Source organism: Apodemus sylvaticus, chromosome 14 (genome assembly GCF_947179515.1).
Source record: "Apodemus sylvaticus chromosome 14, mApoSyl1.1, whole genome shotgun sequence".
Taxonomy (NCBI): domain Eukaryota; kingdom Metazoa; phylum Chordata; class Mammalia; order Rodentia; family Muridae; genus Apodemus; species Apodemus sylvaticus.
In genome coordinates, this window is record NC_067485.1 from 55394543 (window position 1) to 55411707 (window position 17165).

At 40.6% G+C, this 17165-nt stretch overlaps 1 protein-coding gene across 1 annotated transcript in view; it reads right to left on the bottom strand.

Moving 5' to 3' along the window:
* LOC127664580 (uncharacterized) overlaps positions 1-17165 on the bottom strand; it is an 84010-nt gene that overhangs the window by 13002 nt on the left and 53843 nt on the right. Inside the window, exons 6-10 of the mRNA XM_052156630.1 lie at positions 9106-9166; positions 6958-7117; positions 3882-3940; positions 3373-3472; positions 871-1079 (exon numbers count right to left, since the gene is read on the bottom strand). Coding sequence (XP_052012590.1) covers positions 871-1079; positions 3373-3472; positions 3882-3940; positions 6958-7117; positions 9106-9166 — 589 coding nt within the window. The remainder of the gene's footprint in view (positions 1-870; positions 1080-3372; positions 3473-3881; positions 3941-6957; positions 7118-9105; positions 9167-17165) is intronic.

Here is a 17165-nt window from a genome sequence, read left to right on the forward strand (position 1 = left end):
AAGAAACTGAGCCTTTGTCCCTGAGGAGTTCTGAGTCAGGGAGGCCAAGATGGAGAGAGAACAAGAAACAGCTCAGAATATCCTTTCCAAGGCAGAGAGGTGAGGCTGACCTTTCTGTCTGCCACACTCTCACCCCAACTGAACAAGGAATTGCTGTAACCATCTGAGACTTCCGCAACGCTGAAGGGCAGTGACTCTGCTGCACCCTCTAGTGGTGACACTGAGTACCACAGGAACGTTCAATGCGGATGTGCCCTGGGTGCACTTGAGAGCTTGGGTTTAGGTAATAATCTTCCAAAAATAGTTAAGCTTTTATGAAAACACAAATAATCGAGTTATAACAACAACTATATTAACTAAAGAGTTCCATAAACACCTTAAAAGATCAATAGATTAACTAGGTGAGGATACTGAGGTGGAAATAGACACACAGTGAAGAATGGGGGAGTAAGAAGTATCCCAAACTCAGAAATCCGCCTGCCTCTGCCTCTCAGGGGTAAAAAAAGAAAAGAAAAGAAAAAGGGAGGCAGAGACAGGTGGATTTCTGAGTTCGAGGCCAGCCTGGTCTACAGAGTGAGTTCAGGACAGCTGGAGCTACACAGAGAAAGCCTGTGGTGGTGGTGGTGGGGGGGTGGGGGGGGGGGCAGTGTCCTGAATTAACATTTCAAAGGAAGCGCATTAGCGTAACTTGCCAGGATGAAGTGCTTTAGCCTAACTTCCCAGAATTACAATGTCCACTTAGCTCTTGTAAACTACAGGCCCAGGAACACCACTCACTGAGAAGCTATGCTTTTAGTGACCAGCATTAGTTTGGTCTCAGGACCTCTCTCTCGCTCTAGCTCTCTCGTTTTCTCGTGCTCTCTCGCTCACCTATTTTGAAGACTTGAGAGTAAGGCATTATTGCTTCTTAGTTCTTTTAGATAGAGTTCCTTATATTTTTGCACTTCCATTTTATAAGAATCCTCTTGCATTCTCACTTGAGCGAGTTCCGATGTGAGCTCCATCAGCTCCACCTGACTCCACGAGGCGGCAACAGTCTCCCTCGTCTCCCCAGGTCCCTCTGCCGGTGCTGCTTCCGCCTGAAACAAATGACAGAGGTGGACTTTCACAAATCAGAATGTATGTAACTTCTGCGAAGCTTACGTTTTTCAGTCTCCACCCACAACTCAGCAACTCTAAGTATGCCGGAAACAGAATATGCATTTTGAAAAGGAAAACTCTGGGGAAATAAGGTGACTCAGGAAAGGGAAGTAAGGGGTCCCAGGAGGGGCACTGGGGCTTGAAGAATTAGTGGATAAAGACATATGTACATACAAATGTCACACTGTTTCTCTGCATGCTAGTAAAAAATAATTCAATAAAGAAAAACTGGAGTTCAATTTTTTCAGTATCAACTTAATAAATATGACTAATACATATTTGTGATTCATCCTTTGCATGTGTGTGCATGCACATGTGTGTGAGAGCATGTATGTGTGTGTGCCTGTACATGTGTGTGCTCACACCTGTGTATGAGAGTGTGTGGTTTCTGTGGGTGTGGAGTGCTGTGTTTTGAAAGCCAACCTTGTCACAATCTGGGCAAACTGAGTCACATCCTCAGCCGTGAATGGCCTTGTGTAATTTCATAATTCCCAAACTAATAAAAACCAATTCAGAAATTTTAATCACAAACACTGTAACCAGAAAGAAGCTAAGTAAGAAGTTTCTGGAGAGGAAGTATCACTGTCTTTAGTCTTGAACCCACTCAGACGGCCCTGGTTAATTTCACTGGGTCACAAAACAAATGAATAGACAACTGTGAGAAGGAGGTTTGCGAGGAAGGAGAGGCGTGAAGAAGGGTGGGAGGGGGGCGAGCATGCAGTGTATTCAGGTGAGAAATTATAGAGATCATTTTAAAAAGTAAAAACAAGGTAAATATGGTATACCTTGAGAATAGGAAAGATGGAAGCCATGGGGACTTCAAAGGGTGATACCGGACCCCTGCTGATGCTTCGAGAGATTGGCAGTTAGGACTTGGTTGCCCCCACCCCCACCGCCATCCCTGCACACACACCACACCCCCCTCCCCTGTGAAGCCTGATGAAGAGGGGATTTTACAACACATGCTGAGAGCAAATCAACATGCAGGCTGAGCTGAGTAAAAAGAACAGCTACTTCACTGGTCCAATTTGGGGCTCACAATGCAACAGGGGTCAGCGTCCAGGAAACATGGATGCCAGGATGCTGCTCTGTCGGATACAGATAGACAGCTCTCATGCTACAGCGATGGCATTTCCATCCTAGTGGAATATCCACCTTTCAGGGGCACGGACTGGCACATGCCCGGGAAGCTCAGACACTGCTAGCAGTCAGTGGTAGGAGTGCTGGGGTACTCTGCAAGGGCCAAGACAACTGAGAAGCCATGTCTTTTTTTTTCCCCAGACATAACTTTTCTTTTTAAAACCCAAAGGAGTAAGTGATACAGGGTAATTCTCTGGCGCACACGCGCACGTGCACACACACACACACACACACACACAATGCTTCTGTAAGACTTAGTATTTATTCTTGATGGATAGAATTCATAAGTTGTTTTTTCCCCAAAAGCTGTCACAGTTAGCTTTAGCTGCCACCTTGACACATCTGGGAAGAAGCCATCTCAAACGAGGAATTTCACAGTCAGAGTGGCTTGGAGGCACGTATGTGGGACATTTTCTTGACTGACGGCTGACATAGGTGGGACCGTCCCGCTGAGGGCACACACAGCATTCGTAGGCGTGTGGGTCTGGGCTGCACAGACAGCATAGCTGAGCGAGCATGGGAACAAGGTATGTGCTTCAGTTCTGGCCTCAGTCTCCTGCCTTAAGTTCCTGGCCTGGCCTTCCTCAGTGACTATGACTGGGGAGAACTAAAGTGAAATAATGTTTGTCTCCGCAAGTTGGCAGCAACAGAAAGCAAAGCAGAGGTTAACTATAAGAGACTGTTAATAAGATAAAGTCAGAATTCTTCATCTAACCACCACTAAATAAGAGTTATTTAAAAATTTGATCAGAGACCCAGACATATTCAGTACATCCAAAGCAGCACTGTTGACAGCAACCCAACTGTGGGAAGCATTGTGTGCATCCATCAATGGACGGCTGTGTAAAATAGGACCATCAATGTTTCTCATTAAAAATTCTACCAAAATCATTTCTTTTATTAATTCAGACAATTTCTGTAAACCCAGAGGACTTTCACCTCTACTAATAAATAGTAGCAACATGAATAAAATGAATATTTTTATCAATGAGCCTTTTTATTCTGAATAACAGAGTCCTATGGAATACCACTAGAGAAAGAACAACATCTCTTCCATATTAATGGCATTAATGAGAAACCTCTTACACTTACCACATTGACTCCTGCGTGTAACAGTTTTTCACCAAGCGCTTCCATTTCTCTGGCTTGTTTCTCAATTGTGACGACTAAGTTGGAATTTTCAAGTTCAATCCTAAGTATTTTAAAGGAATTATTCTCATGGGTGAATTTTTAAAATGCCACATGATTTCTAAAAAACCACCTTAAAAGTAATTTAGCAAATTCTTTGAAAAGCATGCTATTTGGTTGCTCTGTCATTTTTCTAGCTGTGTTATGTGGTTAGTTGTGGAGTTTAGGAACTGCATAAATAACTACTGTCTCCTTTTATTTTTGTGGTGCATGGGGATGACACCAGGGCCTTGCACAGGCAAACGTATATTCTACCACTGAGTAAATTACCTGCCCTATGGGACTATGTAATCATGTAAAGTAACTGGAAACAGAAATGTTACCCTGGCCTTACACACGTGCATTGCCACTCACAAGGATGCAGTGCTCACACTACTCTGCCTGCTGTCTTTACGAGCTGTGTGTAGTTATACCTCTGAATCCTACAGCGCATCTTCTTGGCAGATTTCAGCATCGCTAGTGATTCTCGCAACTAGAACAAAGGACAGGGGAAAGTTACAGTTAGGACAACTAGAGTCCAGTCCGAGCTTGTCCATCTCCAGTTTGTGTTCTCTTCTTAAATGTTACAGGAGCACAAATGGACCCTTCCTCTGCATGCTGTGCACAGTCACTCTGTGCTATAACAGAAGATCTAACAGAATTGCAACAGAATCTGGTGGTCTGCAAGGCCTAATATCATACTAATTTCTGGCTTTTTCCAGAAATTTTTATGACCCTCCAGCAGTAATGTTAAGCACATTATTAGTTCTGGATTATATTTTTTCAGATACTCAAGTTGGCGCATCAGTAAAACAGAAAGAGGAGATTCCATGCAGTGATAAGCACTTGTATTTTTGGCTTCAGAACAGCACCTCACTGACACTATAATTTGAGAAGCCATGGCAGTGATGATAAAATTAACATGACTCCTTAGATGGCAACTTAGTCACTGCTGTATTGCTGTGAAGAGGAAAGGCAACTCTTACAAAAGAAAGCATTTAACTGGGCCTAGAATGAGCTTTGAGAACCTCAAAGCCTATGCCCAGTGGTACACGTCCTTCAACAAGACCCCGCCTCCTAATCCTTCTCAAACGGTGCACTCTGTAATAACTGAGCATTCAAATCATGAACGAATGGAACCATTATCATTAAAATGTCTCGTGGGATCATTTTCAGGAACAGTATCTACACAGATGCCAGAATGCCTAGGTCTCCATCTCAACTTGACCCTGATGAGGTGTGGGATTGTCAATAGGACAAAATGGCATCCAACAACTTGGGAAAAGATCTTTACTAACCCTACATCTGACAGAAGGCCAAGTTATACAAAGACCTCAAGAAGGTAGACTCCAGAGAACCAAATAACCTTATTAAAAAATGGGATACAGAGCTAAACAAAGAATTTTCACCTGAGGACTATCTAATGGCCGAGAAGCACCTAAAGAAATGTTCAACATCCTTAGTCATCAAGGAAATGCAAATCAAAACAACCCTGAGATTCCACCTCACACTAGTCAGAATAGCTAAGATCAAAAACTCAGGAGATAGCAGGTGCTGGTGAGGATGTGGAGAAAGAGGAACACTCCTCCACTGCTGGTAGGGTTGCAAGCTGGTACAACCACTCTGTAAATCAGTTTGCTGGTCCCTCAGAAAACTGGGCATAATACTACCAGAGAACCCCTCTATACCACTCCTAGGCATATACCCAGAGGATTCCCCAGAATGTAATAAGGATACATGCTACATTATGTTCATCACAGCCCTATTTATAATAGCCAGAAGCTGGAAAGAACCCAGAAGTCCCTCAATGGAGGAATGGATACAGAAAATGTGGTATATAAACACAATAGAGTAATATTCAGTCATTAAAAACAATGAATTCTTAGACAAATGGATGGAACTGGAAGTTAATCTTTTGTCTTTGTCATGGTTTCTTTATCTGTGACATGGAGATATTGATAGACCCTGCCACAATGGATCATCAGGGATACTGATAGCACCGTGAACACAGTTGGCTGGGAGGGCAAAACCCAGCCAGAAAGAAACAAGAAGAGGCACAAAGAACAACACTCACAGCACAATTATCAGCCAAGGAACAGGTATGTAGTGCAAGCTCACAATGGTATATGTGCCTATGTGTCTGTGTGTGCCTATGTCTGTGTGTTTGTATATACGCCTATGTGTATATGTTTCTGTGTGTCTCTGTGTGTATGTCTCTCTGTGTCTCTATGTGTGTGCCTGTATTTGTGTGTGTCTGTGTGTGCCTATGTCTGTGTGTATGTGTCTCTCTGTCTATGTGTCTCTGTGTGTTTCTCCTGTGTCTGTGTGTGTGTGTGTCTTTGTGTGTGTCTCTGTGTGAATCTGTGTCTGCCTGTGTCTGTGTGTCTCTGTGTATGTGTGTCTGCCTGTGTCTCTCTGTGTGTCTGTCTGTGTGTCTGTGTGTGTGTCTCTCTCTGTCTGTGTGTTTGTGGGTGTCTCTGTATGTGCGTATGTGTATGTCTGTGTCTATGTGTTGAGACAGGATGCCATTAGATAGCCAGGAATTCACTATGTATACCAGGCTGGCTTTGAACTTGAGCCTATCTTTCTTCTTCTGACTGTGTGCTGGGATTATAGATATGAGCCACCATGCCTGACCACATGAGACATAAACAACATAAAGAAAATAAACATAAACAAAAGAAAACAACATAAAGCAACAAAAAGAAATAAAGAATCCTCAAAATATGCTAACTAAATGGGGCAGTTTAAAGGGCTAGATATTGTATAACTATTTGCATGGAGATTAAATTCACAGGGTGTAGATTGGTAACTTTCAAAGAACAAACAGGCTGAGGAACTAATAAGGGGTCTGCGGGGTCTAAATATGCAATCAAGAGCACAAACTACAAGAACACAACTTTGTTGAAAGTGTATAGCCTATTAGAGTGCTATCTCACGTATACTATTCAGATTCTAATTGCTTGAATTGACAGCGTGATTTATCAAAAACAAACGAAGTTCTTTAATGCAGTCAGGGATAGTATTGGGAATTAACATCTCATTACAAAACATTTAACTAAAATCACTGATTTCAGAGCTAAGTAAGCCTACACTAACATATCAGTGCCAAAACTAACCTTTATCCTAGATAAAGGTTTCCCTTGGTTCCCCTTCCATGCCATTGTTCAGAAAATATGTGCTGAGTATCCACTATACACGAAGATTTACAACAAACGAAAGTCAAAAACGTATCCATTAATGTCATCATTTTCTTTTAGCATGAAATGACATTTTGCTTGAAGTCTAAATAAAAGTCACACACCACACAATGTTATGGCCCACCATGAGCCGCAGGCCTGCTGTACATAGTGTGAGCACAGGACTGTGATGCTCCATTAGATACCACATTCTCAATCCAATGTCTGTCTCTATGCAAAACACAACTATGTGTCAAATCAAGGGAGTACTAAATGTTATATTGATCAAATAAAGTCATAAATAGGAGATTTTTACCAAAGGTTAACTCACCTCATTCCAAGTCTTTGCCTCAGTTTCTATCCATGGACAGATTCCATTGAGTGTCACATCAAGCTTCTGAGGGTATTGCTGTCTTTCAGTTCTCAAGCTTTCCATGTTTCCAAAAGGCAACTGTTCATTTATCATAACCTTCTCCTCTTGTGGGGCAAATCTGCAATTAAAGATGCTTTTATTGAAATTATCTGCTTATTCATGTGTTTATTACTATCCAGTAAACTGTTGTTCTTCATTTCTCACTTTGAACTTTTCCAAAGTACTTATACTCAAATGGTCACAACATAAGCATTCTGGCAATAACAAAATGTCTTCTCTCTTATTCTACTTAATATTATGGTTTTCCCAGGAAAGTAGCAACTTAAAAGTTCTTTTCCAAATGTTTCCTCAACTGGACCAGATAATTTAAAATGAAATACTTTTGAAAAAGTTATTATTAGCTAGTCATTGTGTTACATGCCTTTAATCCCACTCAGGAGGCAGAGGCAAGCAGATCTCTGTCAGTTCAAGGCCAGCCTGGTCTACATAGTGAGCTCTGGGATAGCCTGGATTACATAAAGAAATCTTGTCTTAGAAAAAAGTTACTGTTTATAGGTTTACAGACTAGTATATAAAACTACAAAATAGTTTATAAATTCTAGAAATGAAATTCTATCCTCACAAAAGGTGGTCCTATTGACCACCCTGAGATAGCTTTCAAATACCATGTATTTATATATTACTAACTCTAAGAGTCGGCTACCAAGTCCATTGTCTGTTACCACACAATTTTTTTATCATTTAAAATTCCATTTTTATTTTTCTACATTTATTTATTCACTTTACATCACTTTGAGAAAGAGTTTCATACATTGTTTTAGACAGAATTTCAAACTTTAGCTCTCACTGACCTGTACCTTGTGATGATGATTCTGCCTCTGTTTCTCAAGAGCTGGGAATACAGTGTCACCATTTATACCCGGATGCTATCACATTTTCAACTTCTTTTTTTAAATAACATTTTCTATTTATCTTGTGGATTAATTTATATTTTATAAATATTTTTATAAACCTCAAGGCCCAGCTATAACACTTCTGGACATACACCCAAAAGATGCACCACAATCCCACAAGGACACTTGCTCTATTATGTTCATAGCAGTTTTATTTGCAATTTATAGCCAGAAGTTAGAAACAAACTCAACTAAAGAATGAATAAAGAAAATGTGGTTCATTTGCATAGTGGAATACTACTCAGCTATTTAAAACAAGGACATCATGAAATTTACAAGCAAATGGATAGAACTAGAAAATACTATCCTAAGTGAGCTAACCAGCATTGGTATGTACTCACTGCTAAGTGGATATTAGCCATAAAGTACAGTATGCCCAGGCTACAACCCACAGACCCACAGAAGCTAGATAACAAGGAAGGCCAAAGGAAGGATGTTTAAATCTCACTCAAAAGGAGAAATAAAATAGTCATCAAAGGTGGATGGGGGGAACTGGGTGGGAGAGGGGATGGGAAGGGGACATGAGGGATCAGATGTGGGGAGAGCTGGGGAGAGAGGAGTGGGAAAGTGAATTGAAATTGGCAGCTGGCAGTGGAGGGGCATCCCTAGGATGTGCCAGAAACATGGGATGGGATGGGGAGGCTCCAGGGAGTTTTTGAGAGTAACTGTAGCCCAGCCTCTTAGTAGTGAATATGTATCCTGAAGTGACCCCCTCCATAGCCAGGCAGGACTCCCAGTGGACGAATAAGGACACAACCTACCCACAAAATCTTTGACCCAAAATTTGTCCTGTCTACAAGAAGCTCAGGGACAAAGATGGAACAGAGACTAAGGAAATAGCCAACCAATGACCAGCCCAACTTGAGACCCAAGGCAAGAACCAATCCCTGAAACCATTAATAACACTCTGTTATGCTTGCAGACAGGAGTCTAGAATAACTGTTGTCAGAAAGGCTCCACCCAGCAGATTATGGAGACAGATGTAGAGACCCACAGTCAAGAATTAAACAGAGCTCAAGAAGTCTTGTGGAAGAGTTGGGGGAAGGATTGAGGGTCCTGGAGGGGATAGGAATTCCACAGGAAGACCAATAGAGTCAACTAACCTGGACCTTTGGGGGCTCCCTAAGACTGAACCACCAACCAAAGAACATACACAGGGCTCCTGCACACGTAGCAAATGTGCAGCTTGATCTTCATGCGAGTTCCCCCAACAACTGAAGCAGGGGTAACATATAACTAAAGCATGGTAGGAGGTGTGCCCAGTCGTGCAGTGACTTTATGTCCCAAGGTGGGTAGGTACCCAGGGAAGCCTCCCCATTCTCAGAGGAGAAGGGGAAGTGGGATGGAAGGGGAGGTTGTGAGGGGAAGCGGACTGCAATGGGGATGTAAAGTGAACAAAAAAATGGAAATTTATGTATTTATGTATGTATGTATGTATTTATATTAAGTTTTTTGAGACAGGATCTCACTATGTAGTCTTGATTGACCTGTAACTCACTATGTAGACCAGGCTTGCCTTGAACTTACAGAGATCCACCTACTGCTCTGCCTCATGAGTGCTGGGACAAAAGGCATGTGCCAATAAGCCTAGATCAAACACATACTTTAAGTTCCTTAAATGTTTGGTTTTTTGCTGAAGACCTCATTAAAGGAAATAAATATCTAGAAACTGATAAAAATGATATTCCCTCATATCACAACACAATAAAAACTATATAAACCTATATCCAGAATTACACTAATGAGAAATTTGAGCCTGTTTTCTCTCAATCTGGGACTAGACAAGCATGCACATTCTCTCTACTCTTATTGAATATAGTCCTCAAGATCTAGCTGGAGCAATGCAATGAGAGGAAACTACAATGGGTTAAAACTCAGAAAGGAAGAGGATAAACTATCCCTGCTTCCAAACTACACGATTCTACACTTAAGAGAGTCCTAATTTCTAAAAACACACCGAATCCAATAAATACCTTCAGTAAAGTAGCAGACTATAAAATCAGTAACAGTTATGTACACCAAAAACTAACTTACTAAGGAGGAAATCAGAAAAAATACACCATTCACAGTGTCCTCCAAGCATGCTACAGTAGGACTGTCCTGACACAGCACATGGCCACTGGTGCAACAGAGGTGTGCTTAGCCTGGCCTAGCTGCCATGAAAGGTTTGTCATAGGTTTTTAAGGCTAGAGTCATGGCTCCTGGGGCACTATATGCTTGTCAGTTCCTGAGAAACCAAGGCACTCCCTCAGGCAGTGAAGGGTTCAGGCTGCTCTGTGTTTTTCTGCATGTTCCCTTAGAAGTCAAAGGAGCAAGGAAGCTTGGCAGGAAAATTGGTCTTAGACATTAATCTATGTATCCAACATAGCTTTCAAATGTCATTGTATCCTGGCAACTACAACTGTATTGATTCTGGCAATCACCACTATATTCTGCTTCTGATAAGGGTATAAAAAGTCTGATTGCCCTCAATAAAACTGTCACAGCCTCAGTTTTACTATGGCTCCTCCAACCCAAACCTGTTTTAATTCATCCATATTAGGTAACCTTAGCCCAGTAAGTAAGTAAGTGAGTATGGGTGCTTACAGAAGCACAAATATCATGGGAGTAGTCAACCTCTTTCTGACTGAATTGAAAGGCCATGCCACAAGATGAACCCATACCTCAATACCATTATCAGGGCAAGAAGTGTCTAGACAGATCATAGCTTCTGGGGGAGAACCTACCATTATTATGCTGCAAAATAGACATAATGTTAAATTGTCTCTTGATGGTTTCTCATTATATGAGTAGATCAATGAGTCTCTCAACCCTCATCTGAGAATTATTAAGTCATTTGGGGGTGAACTCACCTGTAATGGTTTGTATATGCTTGACCCAGGGACTGGCACTATTTGGAGGTGTGGCCTTGTTGGAGAAAGTATATCACTGTGGATGTGGGCTTTATGACCCTCATCTTAGCTGCGTGGAAGTCAGTCTTCTAGCAACCTTCATATGAAGATGTAGAACTCTCAGTTCCTCCTGTACTATCCCGGCCTGGATGTTGCCATGCTCCTGCCTTGATGATAATAGACTGAACCTCTGAACTTGTAAGTCAGTCCCAATTAAATGTCGTCCTTATGAGAGTTACTTTGATTGTGGTGTCTGTTCACATCAGTACAACCCTAACTAAGACATCATCCCAGTGTTCTTCAAATATAGCAATGTAAAGCAAAGGGCAATTTAATAGAAAATGTGTTTAAAACCTATGAACACTTCCTATAGCATTGTAAAAGGGACAAGCACAGATGGAAAACACCACAAAATGGTGAAATATTTCACCATCAATGAAAATCAAGTCAAAAGTCTGTGCTGATAAAACATGCAATACTCATATAACAGCCCTATAGCCAATGTCACATAACTAGATAATGCCAGATTATAAATATATATTAGATTGCAGTTCAAGGGACTATGAATCCTTGTATTACACAAACCTTACTTAGCTCAGACCAAAAAGAATTGCTTCTCTTCCTAGCTGGTGATCTCTGTTGCTATTTTGTACTATATCATAATGATTTTCACTACATGCAGTCACTTCTATCAATTTAGTATTTCTGGATTAGGTGATTGTTACCACTCTAGAATAACACTTAATTCTTCTAAAATAATTAACTACTGTTCCTATCTTACTTATCAACTTAATGTGTATTTGCTTCTTTATTTTGTAAAGAAAATCTACCACCATTTGTCTAAGTTGCTGTGTTTCAAGTAAAGGTATGATGCTTTCCTGGGAAAGAAAGAGAAACCGTCTATATGGAGTGAGGATGACCTCCATATGCTCCTAGTTTGAATTCTTGGCCTCCAGCTGGTGGAGCTATTTGGGAAGAATTAAGAGGTGTGGCCTTGTGGAAGGAAGTGTGTCACTATGGGTAGGCTATGTAATTTCGAAAGCCCACACTATTCCCAGTTAGCTTTCTCTGCCTCATACTTGTGGATCAGATGTACGCTCTCAGCTACTCTTCCAGTACCTGCCTTCCTGCTTCCATGCTCCCTATTATGACAGTGATGGACTCCTAATCCTCTGTGACCGTGACCTAAAATAAACCCTTTCTTCTCTAAGTTCTCTTGGACATGGTGTTTCACTAGAGCAATGGAAAAAAAAACTAAGACAGTTTGTTAGTCCTAAGATTCCATATTCTGCAACCAAACTAATCATCTCTGACATACAACAACATAAAGAAAGGATCTGCAGCCTCTTCCTCCTCACCATGGCAGATTTTACACATGCTATCACTTCTTTGAGAGAGTCCCTGCCTGGGGCCACCCAGAACCCCAGACCTCTCCAAACTCAGTTCAAATATGCACTAGCCCTGTGAGCCTTTCCTTCTCTCCTGTGTCTGGATTCACTGAGAATTTTCCAATGTAGGAGCTATAGTTTCCATTCACTGCCCCAAAGTTAACCAGAGTGCATTTCAGTTTTTTGCACCCCATGAGTGATCTGCTATCTTCTCATCTCTTAAGCAGGTTATTCCATCTTTACTCCAGGGCTAGTTTTTTCAAAGGAACCCCACTCCAGCAGAAAGAGGCCATGATTATCTATTTGATAAATTTGAAAAACAAAACAAATCTGGGTGTTCCTAGACCTACCATGAAACAATGCTTTTAGAAATGTATATTCAGTTCCTATTCAGCAGGGCAGGGGTTGACAAACATTAACATTTAAGAAAGTAGAAGTGTGGGGATATTGCAAGGAATACTGTGCAAAAATGTGGGTGCTTCCTCCAAATTCTGAAGAGATTTTCTTCTACTGATGATAGCAGCCACCCAGATAACAATGGCAGCCATTCCTGTTCATACTGGATCAGTAAGAAAATAGGACATGAATTGCCTTCTAGTCTGCACCTACACCAGGGCATATCCACTCATCTACCCCTCTCTCTCAATACCCTAAGTCTACAGTTCTCCCAAGAGATCTGCTGCAGCCAGGACAGCAGGTAAAACACCCACCCAAATAACTGCAGTAGCTGCCCCTCCCCAGGAGGCCAGTGGAAATGGTATCCCTCCCCTCCACACCAACCCTATCGCCCTACCTCCACCTAGGCAAATCTGCCTGTCTGCCCCTCTCAACACCCCAGAGACGACAGGCCTCCCAGGAGATCTGCTGCAGCCAGGGCCACAGAACTCCCAGGAGATCTGCTGCAATGCAGGGAGGCAAGTGCCAGACAGAGACACCCAGACCAGGTAACCCGAAAGATAACCAGATAGTGGGAATCATATAACCTACAGAAGCCAGAATAGTTTGAAATCATCAGAACCCAGCTCTCTCCCAGCACAGCAAGGCATAGATATCCCATCACATGCATGAAAAGCATGATGCTGACCTAAAGTTCCTTCTTATGAAGATAATAGAGACCTTTAAGGAGGATTCAAATAACTCACTTAAGGAAATAGAGGAAAGTATAGTGAAACAGGTAGAAGCCCTTAAAGAGGAAACAAAAAAAATCCCTCAAAGAAATACAAGAAAACACAATCAAACAAGGGAAGGAATTGAACAAAGGAGTCCAAGTCTTAAAAATGGAAATAGAAACAATAAGGAAATCACAAATAGAGTCAATCCTGGAAATGGTAAACCTAGGAAAGATGTCAGGAGCTACAGATGCAAGCATCGCCAACAGAATACAAGAGATATAAGAGAGAATCTCAGGCATAGATTATACCATAGAAGACATTGACACAACTGTGAAAGAAAATATAGAGAAAAAATACTTCTAACCAAAAACATCCAAGTAATCCAGGACACAATGAAAAGACCAAACCTAAGAATAATACGAATAGGAGAGGGTGAAGAATCCCAGCTCAAAGGGACAAAAAAACTTCTTCAACAAAATCACAGAAGGAAACTTCCCTAACCTAAAGAAAGAGATGGCCAAAAAAGTGAAAGAAGCCTACATAAATTCAAATAGATTTGACTAAAAAAGAAAATCCTCCAGTCACATAATAATCAAAACACCAAATGCACAGGAAAAAGAGAAAGAATATTAAAAGCTGTAAGTGGAAATGGCCAAGTAACATATAAAGGCAAACCTATCAGAATTACACCAGACTTCTCAACAGAGACTATAAAAGTAAGATCCTGAACAGATGTCATGCAGACCCTAAGAGAACACAAATGCCATCAACGGTTACAGTACACAGCAAAACTCTGACTCATCACAGATGAAGAAACCAAAACATCCCATGACAAAAACAAATTAAAAAATATATATCTACTAATCCAGACCTAAAGAGTATTCAAAAAGGAAAATTCCAACACAAAGAGTATCTACACCAAAGAAAAACCAAGAATTTACACAATAAACCCAAAAGAAAATAATCACACACACATAATACCACCTCCAACAACTATAACAGGAACTGACAATCATCTGTCTTTAATATATCTTAACACTAATTAACTCAATTCTCCAATAAAAACACATAAGCAAACAGACTGGATAAGCAAGCAGGACCCAATATTTTGCTGCATACAGGAAACATACCTCGATGACAAAGACATACACTACATCAGAATAAAAGGCTGGAAGTTTTCCAAGCAAATGATACCAAGAAATAAGATGGCATTGTCATTTTAATATCCAATAAAATAAATATTCAACCAAAAGATCTCAAATGAGATGGGGGAAGTACACTTGATATTCATCAAAGGAAACATCCACCAAGATGAACTGAACTCTTAATTCTGAACATCTATGCCCCAAATGCAAGGGCATACACATTTGTAAAAGAAACTTTACTAAAGCTCAAAACATACACTGAGCATCACACAATAATAGTGTGAGATTTCAACACCCCACTCTTACCAATAGACAGGTCATTGAAACAGAAACTAAACAGATACACAGTAAAAATAGTAGAAGTCATGAACCAATGGAGCAACCTGAGACAGGACTCCTCTGGTTTCCATCTGTAACTAGAACTGACTCTGTGCCACAGCTTTCCATACCCAAGTATCACCGGGAATGAGTTAGTTTCCCAAGAGTGTTGACACACCTGAGAGCACAGGGAAGACCATCACTTCTGCTCAAATTCCTGGCCCAAGAGGAACCTACCCAGAGCCATCAGGACACAAGAAACAAGGAACAATGGGGGACAGGATCCTTTCAGTTTACATCTACACCCCAGAGCTGATCCTCTGCCACAGATTTCCATACCCATACTCCTCCTTGACAGAACTGATCTCCCAGGAGTGCTGACACACAGGCTTACAGGAGGGACAAGACATAGTCAGAGACAGTAAGACCAGCTAAACCCAGAGATAACCAGATGGTGAAAGGCAAGGGCAAGAACATAAGCAACAGAAACCAAGATTATGTGGCAACATCAGAACCCAATTCTCCCACCTCAGCAAGCCCTGGTTACACCAACACATCAGAAAAGCAAGACTATGAATTAAAATCTCATCCCATCATTAGAATAGAAGACTTTAAGAAGAACATAAATAACTCCCTTAAAGAAATACAGAACAGAGATAAACACGTAGAAACCATTAAAGAGGAAACAAAAATCCCTTAAAGAATTACAGGAAAACACAACCAAACAGAGGAAGGAATTGAACAAAACCATCCAGGTTCTAATAGTAGAAATAGAAACAATAAAGAAATCACAAAGGGAGACAACCCTGGGAATAGAAAAACTAGGAGAGAGATCAGGAGTCATAGATGCAAGCATTATAAACAGATTACAAGAGATAGATGAGAGAATCTCAGGTACAGAAGATACCATAGAAAACATTGACACAACAACCAAAGAAAATGCAAAAGGCAAAAGGCTTCTAACCTAAAACATCCAGGAAATACAGGACACAACAAGCAGACCAAACCTAAGGATAATAGGTACAGAAGAGAGTGAAGATTCTCAACAGAAAGGGCCAGAAAGAAACCCTCCCAAACCTAAAGAAAGAGATGTCCATAAACTTACAAGAAGCTTACAGAACTCCAAATATATTGGACCAGAAAAGAAATTCCTCCCATCACATAATAATCAAAACACCAAATGCACTAAACAAAGAAAGAATGTTAAAAGCAGTAAGGGGAAAAGGTAAAGTAACAATTAGAGGCAGACCTATCAGAATTACACCAAACTTCTCACCAGAGACTATGAAAGATAGAATATCCTGGGAAGATGTCATACAGACCCTAAGAGAACACAAATGCGAACCCAGGCTACTATATTGAGCAAAATTCTCAATCACCATAGATGGAGAAATCAAGATATTCCATGACAAAAACAAATTTACACAACATCTTTCCGCAAATCCAGCCCAACACAAGGAGGGAAACTACACCCTAGAAAAAGCAAGAAAGTAATATTCTTTCAACAAACCCAAAAGAAGATAGCCACACAAACATAAAAATAAAAACAAAAATAACAGAAAGCAACAATCACTATTCCTTAATACCTCTTAACATCAATGGACTCAATTTCCCAATAAAAAAGACATAGACAAATAGACTGGATACGAAAACAGAACCCAGCTTTTTGTTGTATACAGGAAACACACCTTAGAGTCAAAGACAGACACTACCTCAGAGTAAAAGGCTAGAAAAAAATTTTTCAAGCAAATGGTCCCAATAAACAAGCTGGAGTAGCCATTCTGATATGGAATAGAATCACCTTTCAAACAAAAGTTATCAAAACAGAAAAGGAAGAAAACTTCAAACTGGTCAAAGGAAAAATCTACCAGGATATACTCTCAATTCTGAACATCTCTGCTCCAAATGCAAGGGCACCCACATTCATAAAAGAAACTTTACTAAAGCTCTAAGCACACATTGCACCTCACACAATAATAGTGGTAGACTTCAGCACCCATTCTCAGCAATGGACACAAACTAAACAGAGACACAGTGAAACTAACAGAAGTTATGAACCAAATGGATTTAATAGCTATCTATAGAACATTTCATCCTAAAACAAAAGAATATACCTTCTTCTCAGCACTTCATGGTACCTTCTCTAAAACTGACCATGTAATAGGCCACAAAACAGGCCTCAACAAATATAAGAAGATTGAAATAATCCCATGCACCCTATCAGATCACCATGGTCTAAGGCTGGTCTTAAATTCCAACAAAAACAATGGAAAACATACATACACATGGAAGCTGATCAACACCCTACTCAATGATAACTTGGTCAAATTAAAAATAAAGAAATTAAAGACTTTTTAAA